Below are 22,522 nucleotides of genomic sequence, written 5' to 3' on the forward strand. Positions count from 1 at the left end.
AATTTGGCTGCATAGCAACAGTGCTCCTCTAGTTTTGATAGTCACTTTTTTTCAAAAATAAACATGCATCAATAATAAGCAACACATTTTTTTCCCAAAAGTCTTTTCAAAAATAAAACTGATGAAAATCTGAGGTCATTTAAGTCATTTTCAAATCAATGAAAGTGATAGCAGTTGTTAGGGGTGTCACGATCGCATATTTTTTCACCCAAGTCCAAGTCACCTGATTTGGGGAATCTGCCGATAGACAAAAATGTTTTTAAAAAAGTTTTAAACATTTTACTGTCCCACCGTGCCGCCTTCATAATGTGAGTTATTTTCAAACAAGAATAACGCAGAAAAATGCTCGTCTTTATTAAATGCTTCATTGAGTGAGTCCACTCAAATCCACTTACGCTTTGACGCTCACGCTGCTAAAAAACAGCCTCTCACTTAAACAATGAGTTGCCACAGCACACTACCGCTACTGTTTAACAAGCTTAACGATGATTGACACATTTGGGCCTTTGATGGCAGAGCTACCAAGCTTCTCTGGCAAGATCAAAGTTACAAACCTATCAATCTTGTTAACTTTAATGCGCTAACTCCGGGGCACTACTGACCAAGGGGCCGTTTACATGGTGACTGTCCGAGAATACGAAAAATTTCAAATTTGCATTTGCATTTGCGTCTCCATTTGAACAATGTTGCGATTCCGCATGAAAACGATGTAGTATTCATGCCAGGCCCTAGGGGGCAGTGCAGATTTACTGGGCGACAGAGAGTGATGCACTTTGAGGGCGGTGGGACGGGCGGCTGGACAGAAACTCCATGCTGCGGTCCCACTGCCCCAAGCCAAGCTCTCCTATTTTAATGCATACATTGCACTACCCTCCCCTCACACCCCCATCACGGTGCTGGGTGATGGCTGCCAGTCGGGAACCTGGCAGCCACAGTAATAGGGTGGTAGGTGGGTCCCACACTTTTTCTATATGGCGTGGCTCCCGGGGTGTGGCCTCCCCTCTGCCTCGGCTGCCGGCCGCGGGAGTGGGTTGGGGGGTCGGGTCTCCGATCTTGCATCGCCCCGTGGCAGTTCCTGGGCGTTCTCCTGCCTCCGCCTTCCCCTCTCTTCTCTGGCTGGGCATCCGCCCTGCACTCCGTCGCGGGTCGCTGGCTGGGCGCCGGTGTATCAGCGGGGTGTCGCCTGCACCGGCGGGGGACCCTGCCTTGCCTGGGGCTTGGTGGGCCGCTGGGGGTCCCGTGGCGTGCCGTGCCGGTTAGGGGGCTGTGGCTGTGGCTCGTGGCCCGGGCGGGGGTGGGTGTAGGCGTGGGGTTGGTGATGCGTCCCCTCCTGCCATCCCTGAAGGCCGGTTGATGGGCGCGCGTGTGGCCCGGGGGACCACCCTGGGTCCCGGGGGGGGGACGGTGGCTCCTTTGCTGGGCGGCGGGATGGGCTGCGCATGAAACCCCCCACCCCCCCGCCCGCCCTCACCCCCCCCGGGCTGGCTGGGTGGGGGCCGTGGCCCTGGGTTGGCGCCCGCGCGGTTTCTCCGCCCGTCTGCGTGGCTGTCGCGCGCCCGGTGGGGCTTGCGTGCTGCTGGATGTGGTAGGGCATGCTCGGGTTGGGGGTTCGGGGCCGGGATTGGCGATGCGGCGGCGTAGGGTTGGTCGCCAACGGGCTTACACTCATAAGAGATTCACACGATTACTGGGTTCTAGATCACAGAACTGATTTGTGTACACTCTACCCCTTTCAATCACTTAGCTTATAGTCTTATAGACCCCCCCACCCCCATTCTCCTCTTTCACTGGCCAATTGGCCCCCACATGGTGTAAACCGGAAATACATCTCGCTGACGATAGCACCAGCATATTAGTAACTAGTTTAGATGTTCAATGTATTTCTTGTTGTTGTTTATGTGTTTCTTTTCTTTCTTCTCTTGTATTTCTTTTCTTCTGTCCCCCCATAATCCCTTCCTGTTCGCTGCTTTGTCATAATAAAAAGGTATTTTGAAGGATCACAATGGGAGTATGTCAGACTCTCCATGTGAAACATTAAAACTGTTCAGAATCCGGGCACTTAGACTTCCATTCTCTGTGTCAAACAGCTGAACAGGACAGGTTTAAAAAAAAAAAAAAAAAAAAAAAAAAAAAAAAGTGATGCACTTTGACCCCACCAAGCTCCCTCAGCCCGGAAAAAAAATATGCCCGCCCACTCGATGCAATGTCATTTTTCTTTTGCTCAAAACGTCACAAAAATTGAAACGTTCAACATTTAATTTAAAAATATTATTAAAACAGTAAATTAAAGCCGACATTCAGCCATATTTGCTGTTTTTAATGTTTAGTAGCACCGCTGCGCACGCCCAATGTGACGTGTACGAGTGCTGACGTTAACGACGTGGTCTCGCGCTGCAGGAGCCTTTGATATGCATGCTGAGGAAGACTCCCTCAACCCCCCGCAATCGGATTCTTCCACTTTGGAGGCAGGATTCAGAATTTTTCGTCTTCGCCGACACCATATGCACGCGAGGCGAGTCCGCAACTCTGTCATTGCGTCTTTGTGTCGCAGAGTCGCCATGTAAACTGCCCCCAAGAAAAGCAGTAGGAGGGCGAGTGAGAAAACCGATCTTTTTCACCTGATTCCGATCCTCTGAAAAATGGCGCGATCGGCCTGATTCCTCATCACGTGATCGGATCGGGACATCCCTAATCAAATGAGTTCACAAATATTTTATATTTATAGACATTGTTTAACATCAAATTGCACAAATCCGTCAAAGTATTTTTTTCGCCCTGATTTCTGTCTTAATATAGTGTTTCTTACATCCTTTAATTTTCTACTTTAAAAAAAAAAAACATTTTAGAATCCTTTTCTGACACGTTATGCATCAATCCACAAAGTTATTCTCAATCAGTTTAACAATTTAGCAATTAAAACAGTTCCAAAACAATAGATCCCTTCTGAAGTAACTCTTTGAGATGCTTTTTTTTCAATAGCGCTTAACGCAACATCATAAATTATTCATTACCAGCATGTCGCCAACGTTATAGAAAGTGCCTTTTAATGTCACTTTAACGACAGTGTCAAACACTTACTGAACCCCTTGTAGTGGATAGTGGATTTGCTCATCATCAAGCATCTTTCTTATTTCATTTGCTCGGGGGGGGTTAAAATATTGGTCAAGCAATTTCTCTGACGGAGTCGCATGTGCAAGTTGCATTCGCTGCCATTGACGACGACAGACGTTCAATCGTTTTTGAGGCCAGCCCCGCCCGATCAAAACGAATTGGACATCAATGGCTGCTATAGAGTTAATAAAAATGGAATTTCGGTTCGGTCCTTAACCCTTTTCAAATAAATTACATTCTAAATTAAAACCAATAAAACAATTGTAACAATTATAAAATCTTAAAATTATGAATCTATGAGCAAAAATGTAAGCTTTTAATCCTTAATAGCAAGAACCTGAAAATAATAAAGGTAATTATCCAAGTTTAAGGGGGTTTTTTTGTTGTTGTTGCTAGATATACTAACAATCCACATATTTGGTTGCAGTGACAATATCTCGCTGATTATATTACATGTAGATTTAACATTCACTGTCTAATTGTGCAATATTGAGTGGGTTACAATATCCAGCAGTGTCGATTGGAGCTGCAACGATTAACCGACTAACTCGAATAATTTGATTAGGAGAAAAAAAAGCTTAGAATCAAAGTTTGTTGCCTCGAGGATTCGTTTAATTAGAATGGCGTTGTAATGGTTTGTTTTGAAAGTGTTTGCATTTGGTTTTATTGATTTGGGTGGGTACACTGCCCTCAAGTGGCAAAAGGGAATATGAAATAACTCATTTAACATGGCTGAATCCAGCTGCTACCTGTTCAGAAAGACATAAGGGAAGTTTTTGTTTGAGCTAACGATTTTTTTATGCATTCCTAATTTTTGTTTAGTTTTATATTTAGCAGTTTTTGTGGGAATATGTGTTTGAAACATTTGTTAAGAGCATTGTAAGAAAACAAAAAAAAAATTGCCTTTGAGCTAGCGGACTCTCGCGATGCAAGTTAGCCAATTGTTCTTTTGTTCTACTTACATCCTCATTTATTTATTATACCATTTGAGGCTAAGCTCAGGTATTTTAATTTATTTTCAAATGAAAAGTATACTTCTGCATAGTTTGAGGAAACCCTCGGGAATTTTACTTTGCATTCACATTTAATGCTCTTATGAAAGTGCATTCTTAGCAAACCTTTGTTTTGCATCTTCTAAAATTTATTCTGCAAGGCATTAAATGTTCCTGAGCCGATTACACGATTTTTCGAACTAACTAGATCATAGATTAATTGATTACTAAAACAATCGTTAGCTGCAGCCCTTGTGTGGATATAACTTTGGATGTATCCACCTGCCTTTGTCCCTTGCTAGGTTTAATGGGGAAGCCAAAAAGTGTTCCCCGCGCTGCCACTGCTCGTAGCGTCTCCCACCAGGCGCAGCCTGGGCATCCATCAACAATGCATCCAATAGCAGTTGTACCAATACCTTTTTCGGCGGACGATTATATGCAAAACACGGTGAATCAAACCTTGAGAAATGCGCTTTTTTAAAAGTTTGGCGAGCTCAGGGACACTTGAAAAATGACTCTCATGTCTCTCCTTGCTAAGTTAAATGGTATCTCAATGTGCGTTTGTGTGAAAATGTAGTTCACGAACAACAAAATAAACTATTGATCTTCACACAACTAGTAAAACTTAACACGACTATTATAATGCCCCCTACTTGTTGAAATAGGAACAGTAGCTGTTTTCTTGTGCAATCATGAAAAATAAACTCATTGGTGCTTAGGACTACAGTAAATATGCTTGCCGCTTTTCACTTCCTGACAGCGTCTTCGTCAGGCTACGGGGCTCCTCCCGTTTTGCGCTTGCCGTGGACAGCTCTTCACACTGGGCTGACGCTAGTATGAAATGGCCTTTAGGGTGTCTGTGCGGAAACTCTAACAGTTGGTTCCGCACGTAGCGCTTGGCTTGCGCTAATAATAAATTTCATGAGGAAAAAAATGCTTAACACCAGTGTTGTTTTTGTCAACGATGACGATAGCGAAAATATTTCGTCAACAAACAATTTTTCCATGACGAGGACGTCACGATGACGAGCTAAAAACGTGTCTTCGGAGACTAAAACATGACAAGATGGATGCCAGTTGTCATCTGACAAGATGAGAACGAGATGAAAATTCGCCAGTTTCCGTCGTAAGTTCACAATGGGGGATATTTTCTTATCGTATGTGTAGTTAGCACGCATCTTAGCAGTGTTTGGTCGTGTCACTCATGTGACGTGCTGCGCCTCCCCCTGACACCCTTGCCCCACACACACCCCATTCCAGGCTGCTTTTGTGAAACGTATCAGGCTTCTGCTTGATATGTTTTCTTTTCTTTTCTTGGCTATGCCATGTTGCATTAGTCTTGAAAATTCTCTGCTGAATGATCATCACACACTAACTTAGCTTGAAGCGATAGCTTAGCGTTTTCGTTAGCATTAACATTTAGCTGGTTGACCCAGTGAGTGTCTTCTTAAACTCTTGGAAAACTTTTTACATATTTCGTGGCGTTCAAGTAAGTTTAATTCATTGCAAATAATGTGCTGTTTTCCTGCTAAGTGTGTATTATCATCATGAAGATGTTGATGTCCTTGTAGACTCTACAATTACCGTATGTGCTCGTCTGTCAATGTTCATCCCAAATTGACGGAAACCTTTATTTATTCATGGACTAAAACTTCTGAAGTTTATAGACGAAAACATTTAGAGAATTGTCGACTAAAACTAGACGAAAACGAACACATTTTGAAATAACTAAGTATGACTAATAAGTATTTTCGTCTAAAAGACTAAGACGAAAATTAAAAAGGCTGACAAAAAACACTTCTTAACACCAAACCGAAATGATACATAAGTAAATCAAACTGAAAATGCAAAACTGAAACAGTTCAGTGGATTCACGTGAACAATTACACACTTAGGTAATAATTACGGCGACATGCTTTTCCAGGTGGGTCGTTCGACGGAGAGCCCGATCGACTTTGTGGTGACGGACACAGTGGCGGGAAGCCAGTGCAACGGCGACACGCAAACGGTCCAGAGCACCATCTCGCGCTTCGCCTGCCGTATCATGTGCCAGCGTGCGCCGCCTTACACCGCCCGCATCTACGCGGCCGGTTTCGACTCGTCCAAGAATATCTTCCTGGGGGTGAGAAGGTGCCGTCGGCGACACCGAGCCGAGAGAGACGCTCGAGCTGGTTTGTTGACTGCGTTTATCAGGAGAAAGCCGCCAAGTGGAAGACACCCGACGGGCAGATGGACGGCCTGACCACCAACGGCGTGCTGGTCATGCACCCTCGCCGCGGTTTCAGTCAGGACTCCGGGCCCGGCGTGTGGCGGGAGATCTCCGTCTGCGGGAACGTGTTTACTCTGCGGGAGACGCGTTCGGCACAGCAGCGGGGAAAAATGGTTAGTGGACACACTAAAATTATTTTTATTGGCTCTTTTAGCACCATTTACTACGGTAGACATCCAATCCATTTGAAGGATCGCTAATGATCGGATTGGTAAAATCTGCCCTGCATCAAGCAAAAAATGAACTTCCAATCAGCCATGCTAACTTAAGTAGACATAACTCAAAATTTTAAGTTCTCTTAGGTGAACTTATTTTGAGTCTTCTTTACTCATTTCGTTGATATTGTAAAAAAAATAGTTTTAACTAAGTCCAGTTTACTTAAAATTTTGAGTTTTATCTGAGTTCTCCATTGAACATGACTACCATAATTTTTGGACTATAAGGTGCAGCTGACTATAAGTCAACACCCATCAAATTTCACACAAAAACGCCATTTGTTCATAGATAAGCCCCACTGGACCATAAGCTGCAGCTGTCCTCTCTGTATTATGGGATATTTACACCAAAAGATATTAGCCGATAACACTTTATTTGACAGTAGCATCATAAGACTGTCATATTTATGACATGACACTGTCATGAGCATTAAAGAATGCTTATGACAGATGTCATTTATTGTCGTCCGGCAAATTATCTCACTTTTGAATTAGTGTAAAAGATCCTAGCTGGACATAAATGGAGTTTGTGTCAAAATTTGCCAGATCACACTTAATGACATATGTCATAAGCATCCATTATTTGCCCATGTCATAATTATTAAAGATACACGATAATATCGGTTACCGATAATTATCGGCTGATAGTGGCAATTATGACGTCACACGGATAATACAGATTTTTTTAAAAATCAACCGATAATGCAATCCGATAATTATATACTTGATTTAGCCTCCAAATGTGCGCAACCAAGCAGTTTTCTCCACTTCTCCACCGCTGCCTGCTCAACCCCTCCCCTTTCTGGAGCCCCTGTGGGAGGAGGGGTTCAGGAGTACGGCGTCATAGAGGAGGCGGTGTCAGCAGTGTTGAGGCCTCTCACTAGCGTGCGTTGATTTTCCCGTGTGTACTGTGAAATGAAATAAATATAAATATAAATAAATTTATATCTGTCATAAGCATTTATTAATGCTCATGGCAGTGTCATGTCATAATTATGATGGTCTTATAACAGTCTCATGGCGCCACTGTCAAACAAATTGTTCCCAAATACCATTACTTGCAATTAGGCCTGAACGATATTGGAAAAAACTATTGTTGCAATTTTTTTGAGGTTTGCAATATATTGCGATATTATATTGCGATATTATATATATATTTTTTTTTTTATCTTTTTTAAAGAAATTTTCACTAGATGACTTGAATAGCTGTTTGGAAATACTTTACTTGACACACCGTGACCACAGTGTATTCATATAATACCGTTTCATTTGTGAATGATGAAGATTGCTTTATGAAGGGATCCAGGAAGCCATGTCTGCACAAAATAGATCATTTATTGAACACAATATTTTACACTTCAACAGCAGCAAATACATTAAATGATAAATAAAAGAGCAGGTGCATTAGTCCCCTAAGTTTTTGACAAAATATAACAATAAATAAAAACTTCTGTAAAATAACAACAAAGTTGTAAACATATTTGAACAAAAATATTAAATATGACAAATAAAAGAGTTGTTCACAAACTATAAAAATAAATAAACCTCAGTAAAACAACAAAGTTGTCAACATATTTGAACTTAAATATTAAATCTGACTAATAAAAGTGCAAGTGCATTAGTCCCCTGAGCTGTTTACACAAAATATTACAATATAAAACTGCAAAACGGCAACAAAGTTGTAAAAATATTTAAACAAAAATATTAAGTGTCAAAACTTTATGTGCAGCAGTACTATATATAGTTATTTGAAAAATACGATTTACAATAAATATAAAAGAAACAGAAACTCAATTGAACTTGTAAATAATTGACCTGAATAACTGCAAATAACTGATGAATAACAGAACCAAATTTCCTGCCTTCCTGATAGCTGTCACATGAATAAAAAGAAGAAAAGACATTCCTCCAGCTGTGTTATGTATTTGTCTGCATATCGTCCACCTTCCTTGCTCAGCAATTCTCAACTGGGTCTCATAGGTTTTTGGCCAAGACTACTAGTTTATCCACTATTGCAGGCTTGAGACAAGAACGTTGGCACGTAACAATGTTCCCACCTGTACTAAAAAGCCTCTGATGGGAAGGTCTTAGCAGGAATGCATAGATACCTGCGTTTTAAATGGTCCCACATGTTCGACAGATTACTTCTTGTTGATGCAACCATGGCGAGGCACTGTCGACAGGGCTGTTTTTTGTCCCTTATAGTCTTTTTCTTGCCAAAATACTTCCAAAACTCCTTTTGGAGACGGTCTTGCCTCGTTTCCTTGCTTCAACGTGTTGCTTTCTTGCTTTCACTTTGGGAACGGCCCCTCCTCCCTCCGCTCTGCTGTTCGGCCCCTCCTCCCTCCACTCCGCTAACGCGGTGGGAGGGGGAGGAGCCGATGACTTGCTGGAGGGAAAGCAGCTGTGCGCTCTCCTTCTCTCTCCTTCCTCAAAACAAACGTTTGTGGATTTAAAAAAATGAAATGAAAAAACTATCGCACGTCCTTGCGATGGGACTATTGCGCATGCGCACATCGCGATGGCGATGTTTAAACGATATATCGTTCAGGCCTACTTGCAATTAATGAAACAACTAGAACAGTAACTGAAGAAATAATTAGCACAGAACATGAATTTTGATTGATATTTACATCTGTAGCGCTGCAATGCATGCTAGGAGGCATGTTGAATGACAACAGTCCCCCAAGAGAACAGTGATGGCCAAATGAAGCCATGAAGCCAATTGGTTCAAAGCTTCATAGTGTTTCATTTGGACTTATGTCACTTCTCTCAAATAAAGTGTTACCGGTTAATATCCGGTTGGTGTAAATATCCCATAATACAGAAAGGACAGCTGTGGCTTATAGTCCAGTGCGGCATATCTATGGACCATGCCGTTCTCTTGGCAAATTTGGTGGGTGGCGGCTTACAGTCAGGTGCACCTTTTTGTGCGAAAATTAGGGTACTTTACAGTTTACTTAAAAATGTTGGGTTCAAACTACTTAATTTATGTCTAGAGTCCTGAAAAATTCACTTCCAGCCCTCCCACTTTAAATGAATTGAAATGTTGTCGATGTTAGGCAATTGGTTAAAAAATACAGTAAAGGGCTCACAGACCATTTGTTTTATTGTAAAATACTAGAGAAGTGGAAGTGTTTATATGGCCACAACTCTCACATAACATCTTTCACCTCTACTTTTTGGGGTAGATTGTTTTTCAGTTTTTACGATCTAATATCGCCTTAATTTCTTTGGTATAATCCACATTTTCCTTCCTTTCAAAGAAAAAAGATCATAAATAAGATCATCATAAATTAGTTGAACTTTTGTTCATTCATCCTTCTCAGCTAAAATCTACTTTTGAGTGTTACTTGGGACCGTCAGTCTATTCCTTTTTTTCCGTATTAATTTATGAATGTATTTATATTATATAAAATAATACTTTAAAGTACAATAATAATTAATAATGAAAACATTACACATCATAGTAATGGCTGATATTTACCGTAATTTTCGCACTATAAAGCACACCTGACTATAAGCCGCCACCCACCAAATATGACACGAAAATAGCATTTGTTTATTGGATAAGCCACAATGGACTATAAGCCACAGCTGTCCTCACTATTATGGGATATTTACACCAAAAGATATTAACAGGTAACACTTTATTTGATAGCATTATCAAAGGACTGTCATAAGACCAAATGTACCACCATGAAACTTTGATACAATTGGCTGCAAACCTTCATTGCTTCAAGAAGCTTCAATTGGTCATCACTGCTCCCTTGGGGGAGACAGTCAACCTCTGCTGCCACCTGCTGTCAATACTGGTGTTGTCCAACATGCTTCCTAGCATGCATTGCAGCACCACAGATGTAAATAACAACCAAACTTCATGTTCTGTGCTAATTTCTTCAGTTACTGTTCCGGTTGTTTCATTAATTGCTAGTTATAGTATTTGGAACACTTCATATTAGGGCTAGGGGTGCACGATATCAGTTTTTTGAAACCGATATCGATAACTTCCTGCTCCTCAAAGCCGATACCGATATCGATAACTGATAATAAATATATAATTTTTTAAATGTATAACCTGAGTTTTTGAACACCTGGAGGTTTTAAAAAAAAAAAAAACTAGTGGTCAACAACTTCAACATAGATTTGCCTTTGATCTCATCAAATTTTTCATAATGACATGAACAAAACAGTGCGATTCACTTCTGCACTGCTCGACAGCCAGCTAAGAATGAATGCACTTCCATAAACCACAAGGCTTGGTCTTTCCTTGCTTTTATGCGAAGACACTCGTCTTAATATTGTGAAAGTACAACAGAAAAATACACATTTTCAATACTCAATATACAACAAACTGCACAATAAACTTATATACACAACTATTATATGTATAGCATAGCACACTAGCTTGAGCTACTAAAGCATTGGCTGGCTTCTACAACACAACTTAATAAGTTCCGTACATGACCCTTCACCACAGAAGTAAACATATATTGCACATAGTAAACATAAAATTACTTACATATATTTCCGAGGTGGAAATGTAACAGAAAGCATTCACGACTGTCAATGCTCCCGCTAGACACCGCAATGTGTAAGTGATTGAACCAAACTACTGTAACAAAAAAATAAATGCAGTGAATTATTCTGACCAGCAGGTGGGAGCAATGGCCCGCAAATGGTCAACTGATTTCCCATACTAGAAACTGTAAAGCCAGAACAGTACATATTATTGGTCCTGTTATAAATGTGATTGGATTTATCGGGATGACATCATAATTCCTATTATCGGACCGATAATTATTGGACCAATAATTATCGTGCACCAGTAATTAGGGCTGTCAAAATTATCGCGTTATTAAAACGAAAACATTAAGAGGGGTTTTAATTCAAAATTTCTATAAATTGTACTAACATTTATCTTTTGGGAACTACAAGCCTTTCTATCCATGGATTGCTTTAACAAAATACAGTACTTATGTACAGTATGTTGAATGTATACAGTATATCCTTCTTGTGTCTTATCTTTCCATTCCAACAATAATTTACAGAAAAATATGGCATATTTTATAGATGGTTTGAATTGCGATTAATTATGATTAATTTTTAAGCTGTGATTAACTCGATTAAAAATTTTAATTGTTTGACAGCGCTACTTTATAGCAACAGTGGTGCCATAAGACTGTGATTAGACAATCATAATTATGACATGACACAGTCATGAGCATTAATAAATGCTTATAACATATGTCATTTAGTGTTATCCTGCAAATTATGTCCCTTTTGAATGGATGTAAAAGATCCAAACTGGACATATTGACATAAGCATTGACTAATGCCCCTTATAGTGTCATGTCATAATTATGACAGTCTTATGATGCCGCTGTCAAATAAAGTGTTACCTATTAGCCCAAATAAATCAACAAATAAGCCGCAGGATTCAAAATGAAGGAAAAAGTAGTGGCTTATAGTCCGAAAATTACAGTTAGTCCAAATATTGCCCAAAAAGAGCTAAAGGTCTGAGTGTCAACATTTTAACTGTTGTTCAATGGAGTGACCACTGTCTCTCAAACGATTAATAAGGGGATAAAAACTTATCATTTAAGCAATATAACTGCTTGGAAAATTCAAGGGAGTCAGAATATTTTCCGTACCCACTTAAAGTCGAGAAATTGCAGTAGTATGGCGCCATCTGGTGTCGTTGTTATGTTTTGTTTGATAGATTTGACCAAGATGAAAGTGTTTGTATCATCTTCCTTCTTGAAGCAACCGTTAGTCACGTCATCGACAATCTGTCTTCATGCCATAAAACGTGTTCAGAAATAAATTTTTTAAGATTATGAATGTTGGGCTCATTTGTTCTGTCGCAGGTGGAGTCGGAGTCTCAGGAGCTGGTGGATGGCTCCCTGATCGACCTGTGCGGCGCCACGTTGCTGTGGCGCACGGCGGAGGGTCTCTCGCGCACGCCCACTCTCAAGCACCTGGAGGCCCTGCGGCAGGAGATCAACGCGGCGCGGCCGCAGTGTCCGGTGGGGTTCAACACGCTGGCCTTCCCATCCATGCGGCGCAAGGACACGCCGGACGAGAAGCAGCCGTGGGCGTACCTTCGCTGCGGCCACGTGCATGGTTACCACGACTGGGGCAATCGGCGCGAGGAGCGCGACGGGCGCCAGAGAGAGTGCCCCATGTGCCGAGCTAAGGGGCCCTACGTGCCGCTGTGGCTAGGCTGCGAGGCCGCCTTCTACGTGGACGCCGCGCCGCCCACGCACGCCTTTGGACCCTGCGGCCACGTGTGCTCGGAGAAGACAGCCGCCTTCTGGAGTCAGATCCCTCTGCCGCACGGCACGCACACTTTTCACGCCGCGTGCCCCTTCTGCGCGCACCAGCTGAGCGGCGAGCGCGGTTTCGTCAGACTCATCTTCCAGGGACCCCTCGACTAGATCAGGCGTCTCCCTCCGATTTTTAAGTGACCTTTTCAACTATTCCTTTTTCATGAAAAAGATTTCTATATTTTCCACGAAACTGCTGGAGAGACTTTGTGATTGCAAACACAACAGTATTTATCCGAAACCAAAAGCTACACTGCGACTTATTGTTGTCGAACTACAGGGCGACCCCCTCAAAATATGCTCGCGTTTATGCGAATCCCCAGAAATTTGGCACGTTGGGTGAAATTTCAGGATGATCGTAAAAGTTATTAACCCTTTCAGGGACAGTTGTCACTACACTGAACTGCTATTCAAAATTTGCTTTCTCTGCGAACGCTGGAAATTAAGAGTCAGGGCTTCATCAAGGACCCCCCCCCCCCCCCCCCCCAAAAAAAAGGGGATGAATGTTATCATTACTCATTCACTGCCAGCCCAGGTCAGTAGTCAGTAAAAGTAGGAAAAATATATTGAAAATATATATGGACTGCAATAGACGTCCAATCCATTTCAACTGGTAATTCGATCACTTCCAGACCCGACCTGTTAAAATGGATTGATTATTATTATTGGATTATTTGAAATCACAAGAGATTTATTAAAAAAAAAGATAATAATAAAATAACCATCATCAAATAATAAATTTCCCAGGGCAAAAAAACATAAAGGCCACACTAATCTTTTTTCCATTTTTTACAATTTTTCTGAATAATTTTTTGAACTGTTAATATAGCATTATTTTGAAATGATTTTTAAAAATTCTTTTTTATTTATTACTTTTTTAAAAATTAACCCCCTCAAAAAATTTAACTCTCAATTCAGTTCTTTTTTTTCTGTTTTTTTTTTTATTGTCCAACCCTAATGTCAAATGGGGGCCACACAATATTGTACTGTAGGCCACAATTGGCAGGTTTGAATATATACAGTGAGGAGCAGAAGTATTTGCACCGCTTGTGATTTTGAAAGTTCCCCCACTTAGAAAATAGGTAAAGGTCTGAAATTTCAATCATAAATGCGTTTCAAATTATAGCGACATAATCTGGAAGAAAAAATCCAGAACTCACATTTTATGATTTTTCAATAATTTATTTGTAATTTACTGGGGTTCATAAGTATTTGTACCCCGCAGAATCAGCAATAATTATGACACTCAATGATTTGTCAGTCTACCACCCACCCACCACCCGTTTTTTATTGTCATCTGTGGACAGTTGCAGAAATGGTTAGAAAATGAAAAAGACTAAACATGACTGATAATCTACCTCGGACTGGGGCTCCATGTAAAATCTCTTCTCGTGGGGCATCACTCATGATGAGAAAAGTGAGGACTCAGCCTAGAACTACATGGCAGGAGCTTTTCAATGACCTGAAGAGAGCTGGATGCACAGTTTTAAAGGCTGTCAGTAGAACGCTACAGTGCAATGGTTTAAAATCATGCATAGCTCAGAAGGTTCCCTGTTGAAGCCAGTACATGTGAAGGCCTGTCTGAAGTTGGCCAGGGACCATCTGAATGATGCAGAGGGGTCTTTGTGGTCAGATGAGACCAAAAGTAGAACTTTTTGGTGCAAACTTTATTCGTCGTGTGTGGAGGAAAAATAAGGATGAGTACTATCCCAAGAACACCATCCCCACTGTGAAGTATTGGGCTGGAAACTGCATGCTTTTTGACAAAGGGGACAGGATGACTGTACTGTATAAAGCAGAGGATGAATGGTGAAATGTACCGTCAGATTTTGAGCCACACCTCCTTCCCGCCCTTCAAGACGAGTCATGGCTGGATCTTTCAACATGACAATTATCCGAAGCACACAGCCAATCTGACCAAGGAGTGGCTGCGTAAAAAACATATCAAGGTTCTGGAGTGGCTTAGCCAGTCTCCAGACCTCAATCCTAGAGAAAATCTTTGGATGGAGGTGAAACTTCGTGTATCTCAATGACAGCCCCGAAACCTGACAGATCTAGAGAGGATTTGTGTGGAGGAATGGGCCAAAATTCCTGTTTCCATATGTATAAACCTGGTAAAGAACTACAGACAAAGCGTCTGACCTCTATAATTGCAAACAAAGGCTTCTGCACTAAATATTAGCACTGATTTTCTCAGGGGCACAAATACCTATGAACCCCAGTAAATTACAAATAAAAATTATTGAAAAATACAGTGTGAGTTCCAGATTTTTTTACATGATGTCTCTATAAGTGGAAATGCCTCTATGATTGAAATTTCAGACCTCTACCTGTTTTCTATTATTAAGTGAACTTGCAAAATCATAAGGGGTGCAAATACTTCTGCTCCCCACTGCATTTATGAATGTAATAACATTTAAGAAAAAAATCTAATTCACGCACAATATTATTCCTTAAAACACCTAAATGAGTTATGCGTGTCCATTTTTCAATGGCAATATTGATACTCAAAAACATTTTGTTTTTAGCTTTTTCCATTTGTTAAAAATGAACTAATTCACTTCTGTTGACAGTGATAGGTGTCCAACTCATTTGGACTTGGAGGGCTGGCAGCTAACATATTTATTAAGGATGCAACAATACTTGGTTTTACATTGAACTCCCTCTTCGATTCAATACACAAAATCATTCAATACAATTGAAAAAGCTCCCAAAATGTATTTTCTGAACTTTTTTTGTGGTCTCTTTCGCTATAATGTCTGGCGCATATTTGCTTAAGGAGGCGACAGGCCGGCTTCAACGTCGTACGGATCCGTTGTGTGGCAGCATTTTGGGTTTGCTGATACGCTATCCCCACTCGTACATATTTAACAAGGACTGTCTTTACAGATATGTACAGCAATGCCCGCCAATGTATTTTTGCCGACTTGGCTGCTACGTATAGCCTCGGTTTGACACCAGACAGCTTAACACCCTGGGACACAGAGAGCTAACTCACGGTTACATGATGAACAATGAGTGGCAAATTAAGAGCGCTGTACTCGTCCTGTTTATGGAAGTCGATTGTCAAATGCTGGTGTTGTGCAGTAATGAGCAGACGTGACTTCTGTGGCGTTTGTTAACTTTTTAATGCCCCGACAACACTCGCACACACTAGATGTCATCAAATAGCAAACTAGATGTGCTACGTTAGATCCCCCAGAAGTCCCATGCCATTGGCTGCATCAGCCCAGAGTGATCATGGGACGCATAGTCCTTTTACTACATCGATGAATTAAAAACCACCATGACTGAATGGAAGTTAAGCAGGCCAAATCGATCCATACCAGTGACTATAGATAATGCTGCAAATATTGTTAATTCAGTACGTAACACAGATGGACTGGACCACAAATAGGATGTTTTGCTAATGTGCTAAACATAGCTGCTAAAAAAGCTGTAGCAATCAACTGTGTGCCCCACCTCACTTTACAAACATTAAAGATTGTTCTTAGCAGTTCGATACAAAATTTCTTCAGATCAGTAAGAAGTAAGCACACAAATATCATGCAGTAAAATGCATGTTTATATGATGGAAATGTTATTTTTGCTTGTTAGCAAAATAAAAAAACGTTTAAAAAAAATAACACGTATTTTTTGTTTCAGAGTTAAATGTATTGAATCGAATCGAAAATCGTGTCCCTCGTATTGAAAATCGTACCGAACCGTGACTTAACTGTATCGTTGCATCCCTAATATTTATAAAATAAGAAAAATTAGTCAAAGGGTCATTTGTTTCCTATGTTTGAATGTTTTTAAGTGGTAATTCCGCAAAGTTAGTGTTGTCAATGTAAAAACTGCATTTTTTTACAGCAATTCTAGTTCATCCATTACCACAGTTAATGAGTTAACAGAAGATGGGTTTGTTTCACCCAACTACCTGGAAAAAATCACAACAATGCAAAACTTTAAAAGGGCTTTTAAATGCAAATACAAATATCCGACCTAAAAACCATTCATTTTAGGGGCCGCCCTGTATTTTGTCTATCATATTTTTTATTAAAGGCTCTTAAGTCACATCAAGGACAATTTCCTTTGCTTTTAGGTGGTCACGTCTTCCGAGGGCTTTTCCGTGTTTTGTGTGCGTTTGTCCAAGTAGGATCTGTCTGCGGCCTCCAAGACGGGAGGGTAACTTCCAGGTTACGTCTTCGCCCTTCCCTACGCCCCTTGTCTTGCAGGCCCCAGACAGATACACTCGGTTTGTCCTATTGAAACGTTTTGTCTCGTGTCGGCCTCTCCGAGCCGTTGACAAGCAATATCTTTTGTGAAAACCGACCTGAAGCATTATGGTTCGTCTGAGTGATGCCGCTTCCTCAACCCTTTAAAGCAGCCCAGCCATGTAGCGTCACACACACAAACAAAGGACTTCAGGCGCTTCTTGTTTTATGAATGCCGGTTTTGTGGAGTGGTTTGGAAACCGTGACTGTATATCCATGAATGTGCACGTTCTACCACAAGTTCATTTGATGCCCTATCGTGTTGAAAAGGCGTGCTGTTGTATTATTCGCATTTCGACAAAACTAGGGCGCAAATAAGCTATTGTTTTTCATCATGTTTATCCCTACACCACCATTTGGAATAATCGTAACATCGACTTTTTTTTTTACATTGTGTTTGTAAATTAAAACTTGTTTTCGCTGAACTTTTCCCCTAATTACTTGTATCCCCCGACATACTGGGCAACACTGGGTAACTTTTCAACCTTTATAAAATATTTTCGTAACATTTGTGATAATATGTCAACTGACAACTAGTTGAATGACACCTCTTTTATATCTTGACGGGGTCTGTATCGCATTCACTGGCAGTACCGTATTGGCCAGAATATACGACAGGCCTGATTATAAGACGACCCCCTCTTTTTCAAGACCCAAGATTGAAAAAAGACTTTTTGAACACCTAATTCATTTTTATACAGAATATAATTACAGTACATCTGAAACAAATGATTATAACAATATATTTGAGAGAAAAAGCATGTTATTTTGCCTCATTCAAATCTTAATATCTGAACATTTAAATATATAAACTAGGGTTGTTCCGATCATGTTTTTTTGCTCCCGATCCGATCCCGATCGTTTTAGTTTGAGTATCTGCCGATCCCGATATTTCCCGATCCGATTGCTTTTTTTTGCTCCGGATTCAATTCCAATCATTCCCGATAATTTTTCCCGATCATATATATTTTGGCAATGCATTAAGAAAAAAATGAATGAAACTCGGACGAATATATACATTCAACATACATAAGTACTGTATTTGTTTATTATTTGTTATGCTCAAGATGGCATTTACATTATTAACATTCTTTCTGTGAGAGGGATCCACGGATAGAAAGACTTTTGACTTTGTATATTGTGACTAAATATTGCCATCTATTGTATTTGTTGAGCTTTCAGTAAATGATACTGTAGCCATTTAACTTCTGCCCAAATGCATGATGGGAAGTGCAGCCATGACTGTGCGTCGTGGTACCAATTGATATATCTTCTCTGCGTCGGGCAATAACATAAGGTGTTAAGAAAAAGATCAATTGCTTCCCCATATTGCTTCCCATGATATTTCTAATCGTAGGGAGAGGGATTGTAAGGCTTTAGTCTATTAAAAAAAGGCTGCCAAAATTCACTCTACTCATTTTATGCTACCTTTTATCTCTCTAAATCGGTAAAATGGCGCCATGACAGATTGAGTGCAATCATGTGTGAGTGGGTCGTGCAACGCATGCATTAATTGCGTTAAATATTTAACGTGATACATTTTTAAAAAACTAATTACCGCCGTTATCGGGATAAATTTGATAACCCTACCTTAAGCCTAAACTAAAGACTCTGGATGAGTGTAACATATTATGTCTGTAACGTTAAATACAATTAGAAAACGATTGAATTCAAAATTATATATATATTAAAAAAAGGCATGGCCAATATTTTTTTGCCGATTCCGATACTTTGAAAATGACGTGATCGGACCCGATCGATCGGGACATCTCTAATGTAAACTAAAGTGCAATCACATTCGTTAAAGAATGGCTTCTGGTTTTTGAAATGTAAATAAACCAATCTATTGTGGTAAAACAACAAAATTGCAATAACTGCATTAACCATCAAAGTGAAGTCTAACTGTAACTAGTCTTGAAACAAATTTGAATAAGGAAAAACATTGCAATAAAATAATGCAAACTGGTTAAACTTGAGAGTAGCTGAGATCTGTCATGGCAGAACATCGCTTCAATGATATCTGGCGCCATCTAGCGCCGTGAATGGGTATAATGTCTAGACGGCAAATATAAGACGACCCCCACTTTTTCAGTCTTATTTCAATGCAAAAAACAACTTAACTTTAAGGAGGGTGGCAGGAACCCTGCCACACAAAAACAAACTACAAATCTGCTGACTGCTTTACGGCATACGTCACTTCCCCCATTCCCCATTCATTATGAAGACCCAAGTCGATGCAAACGCTGAAAAGATGGCAGAGCAACAAAAGAGACAAAAAGTTTTGACTGAAGAGGAAAAAGAAAGGGCTGATACCAGAATATACAGAATAAAACAGAACATCAGCGCTGACAAGTTCGGGTGGGATTAGCCACATTAAGCAACACGGTTGCTAACCGTCATATGCTATTGTTAAGCCACTACTTGAGTCGTTACCTTATTACTATTCGTCCTTCACACATCCGCTGAAAACAAATGCTATTTTTATCCAACTGCAGGCGACCGGGAGATTGATTTTTGATTAATTGATGATTTTACAACACTGTTCGGGTGTGCGGTGGTCCTCATGGGAAATGCAGCACTGATCGTCATGGGAAACGCAGTCTTCGTTAATTCGGATTTTTTTTTACATCAGGCTTAATCTTCAAGTTAGTGAGGGTTTAATTAGTCAGTGGAGTTGATTTCAACAAATTCCGTGTAGTTTGTTAGTTATTTGTTAGCTTCGGGGCTCTGCAGTGGCTAAGCTAGCGCGAGTTAGCATGCCAATAATAAACAATACAGAGGTGGGTAGAGTAGCCAGAAATTTTAATCAAGTAAGAGTAGCGTTACTCCAAAATTATATTACTCAAGTAGTTATCCTAAAAATGTACTCAAGTACAAGTAAAAAAGTATTTGGTGAAAACATTGTGAGTAGCTGCTTATATTTATGTTGGATTCTTTTTTAAACAATGGTATTTTTCCTCTGCCAAAGTTATCTATAAGGACTGTTATTAAAATGATACTGTACAATAACCCATTACATAACCACATTTAAGCCGACGAGAGAGAAAAAAAATCATAAATGCAGCATTATTCGTCCAAAGAGCATGACTGCCCTCTGGTGGAGAAAATAGTTCATAGTTTGAATAGTGAAGAGTTCCTTCATAATTACATTTTTTAAATTAAAAGGATGATATCTCCGGTTTTCTGTGGTCAGTCGGTGTCAAGTAAAAACTGGGAGAGAGGTTTAAATCTGCACTTTTGAGAAATGTTGAGGGCAGCGCTCTATATAAAATACTTAGGTGCTTTAAAGACACCGTATGATTGAACAGGCTGGTGTGAAGCTAGAACAGCAAGCTTGCATCTGATTGGTATAATGGAGTCGTGATTATTGTTGCGATGTCTCATTGGTGAAATCGGTAGCGCTACCCCGGTACTATAACATGGATGTCTCTACTCTTGTTATCACCGGCAAAAAATAATAATAAATCTAATATGTAGACTAAAGAGGAAAAATGTAAAGACTCTTTTGTAGCCCAAAGTAGCGGAGTAAGAGTAGTGTTTTTTCTTCACAAATCTACTCAAGTAAAAGTAAAAAAGTATAGCTTAGTAAAACTACTTTTAGAAGTACATTTTTCTCAAAAATTACTCAAGTAAACGTAACAGAGTACATATGATGCGTTACTACCCACCTCTGTGCACACATGAAAATCATTGATGACCCGTACAATTAATAGTTTTGGCTATGTTTTCAGGGTAAATTTATTAAAACTTACCATTGCATGTCAATAATTGCAGTATGAACATCAATACAGTGCCCTCCATAATTATTGGCACCCCTGAAAAAGATTGTGCTGTTGATTGTGTTTTTTAGCTTCTAATAATTTTTTTTATTCAAATAATATGGGACCTCAATGGAAAAAAAGAGAAAAATCCAACCTTCAATACAAGTGCATTCATTAAGTGGGGAAAAAATCCCACATAAAGAAAAAATTATTTGACATCAAATAATGTGTGTCACAATTATTAGCACCCCTGGTGTTAATACTTTGTACAGCCCCCTTTTGCTACCGAAACAAGATCTGGGGACTGAGATGGCCATGGGAGGAGCTTGATTTTGTGTCTGCTGAACCACTTCTGTGTAGATATGGCCATATGTTTAGGGTCATTGTCTTGCTGAAAGACCCAGTGATGACCCATCTTCAGCTTTCGGGCAGAGGGCTCACACAAAAATACTCACGGTCCCAGGCTTCAACTGGGACCGTGTGCTTTGGTCAGATGAGACCAAGATTGAGCTTTTTGGCAACAAACACTCTAAGTGGGTCTTGCGTGCCACGAAAGATGTGCATGCTGAAAAGCACCTCATACCCACTGTGAAGTATGGGGGTGGGTCAGTGTTGCTGTGGGGCTGTTTCGCTTCCAAAGGCCCTGGGAACCTTGTTAGGGTGCATGGCATCACGAATGCTTTGAAATACCAGGACATTTTAAATCAAAATCTGTTGCCCTCTGCCCGAAAGCTGAAGATGGGTCATCACTGGGTCTTTTAGCAAGACAATGACTCTAAACATATAGCCAAATCTACACAGAAATGGTTCACCAGACACCAAATCAAGCTCCTCCCATGGCCATCTCAGTCCCCAGACCTTGTTTTGTTGGCAAAAGGGGGTTGTACAAAGTATTAGCACGAGGGGTGCTAATAATTGTGACACACATTATTTGATGTCAAATAATTTTTTCTTCATGTGGGATTTTTTCCCCACTGAATGAATTTACTTGTATTGAAGGTTGGATTTTTCTCTTTTTTTCCATTGAGGTCCCATATTATTTGAAAAATATATATATATATTAGAAGCTAAAAAACACATCTTTTTCAGGGGTTCCAATAATTATGGAGGGCACTGTATTTGTAATCCAGAAGCTCTGCAGAGGAGCAAGGCGGAGTGATATCACATTGTTTTTTCTTATTGCTGATTTTTTATGTCATAGCCAGCAGCAAGTAACCAGTTTATATTGTTCCTCGTTCTTCATAGGGAATTTGTGGGAACTTTCCTTTGCCCATTTCTTCTGTCTCTTTCCACAGCCTCTAAATGCACATTTGGGCATGTTGCCGGTGTTCTGACGAATGGGTATCCCGGTCAAATTGATATCCAAAGCACTAATGAGCATGGCACGACAACCACGCTCCTCCATTTTATAGTGCCTTTTGACTACTAAACACTCAACAATTACGTATATGCACGAAAGACTACAATTGAATATTTATGATATTGTGAGATAATAGGGTTAGGACGTTAACGTTTTTTGATAAGCAGTAAACATGTGGGTCGTCTGGGTTTTAATAGTGTTTGTTGTTGAAGAAATAACTGACATTATA

General features: G+C 40.2%; 1 protein-coding gene across 3 annotated transcripts in view; it reads left to right on the plus strand.

Moving 5' to 3' along the window:
• Positions 1-21,061, plus strand: part of peli1b (pellino E3 ubiquitin protein ligase 1b) — a 78,952-nt gene extending 57,891 nt beyond the window's left edge. For all 3 annotated transcript variants that reach the window (XM_057848126.1, XM_057848125.1, XM_057848127.1), the window contains exons 5-7: positions 6,028-6,225; positions 6,297-6,485; positions 12,458-21,061. In XM_057848126.1, the coding sequence (XP_057704109.1) occupies positions 6,028-6,225; positions 6,297-6,485; positions 12,458-13,027 (957 nt within the window). In that variant the 3' untranslated portion in view covers positions 13,028-21,061. The remainder of the gene's footprint in view (positions 1-6,027; positions 6,226-6,296; positions 6,486-12,457) is intronic.
• Positions 21,062-22,522: the final 1,461 nt, after the last annotated feature.

This window comes from Corythoichthys intestinalis, chromosome 10, assembly GCF_030265065.1.
Source record: "Corythoichthys intestinalis isolate RoL2023-P3 chromosome 10, ASM3026506v1, whole genome shotgun sequence".
Taxonomy (NCBI): Eukaryota; Metazoa; Chordata; class Actinopteri; order Syngnathiformes; family Syngnathidae; genus Corythoichthys; species Corythoichthys intestinalis.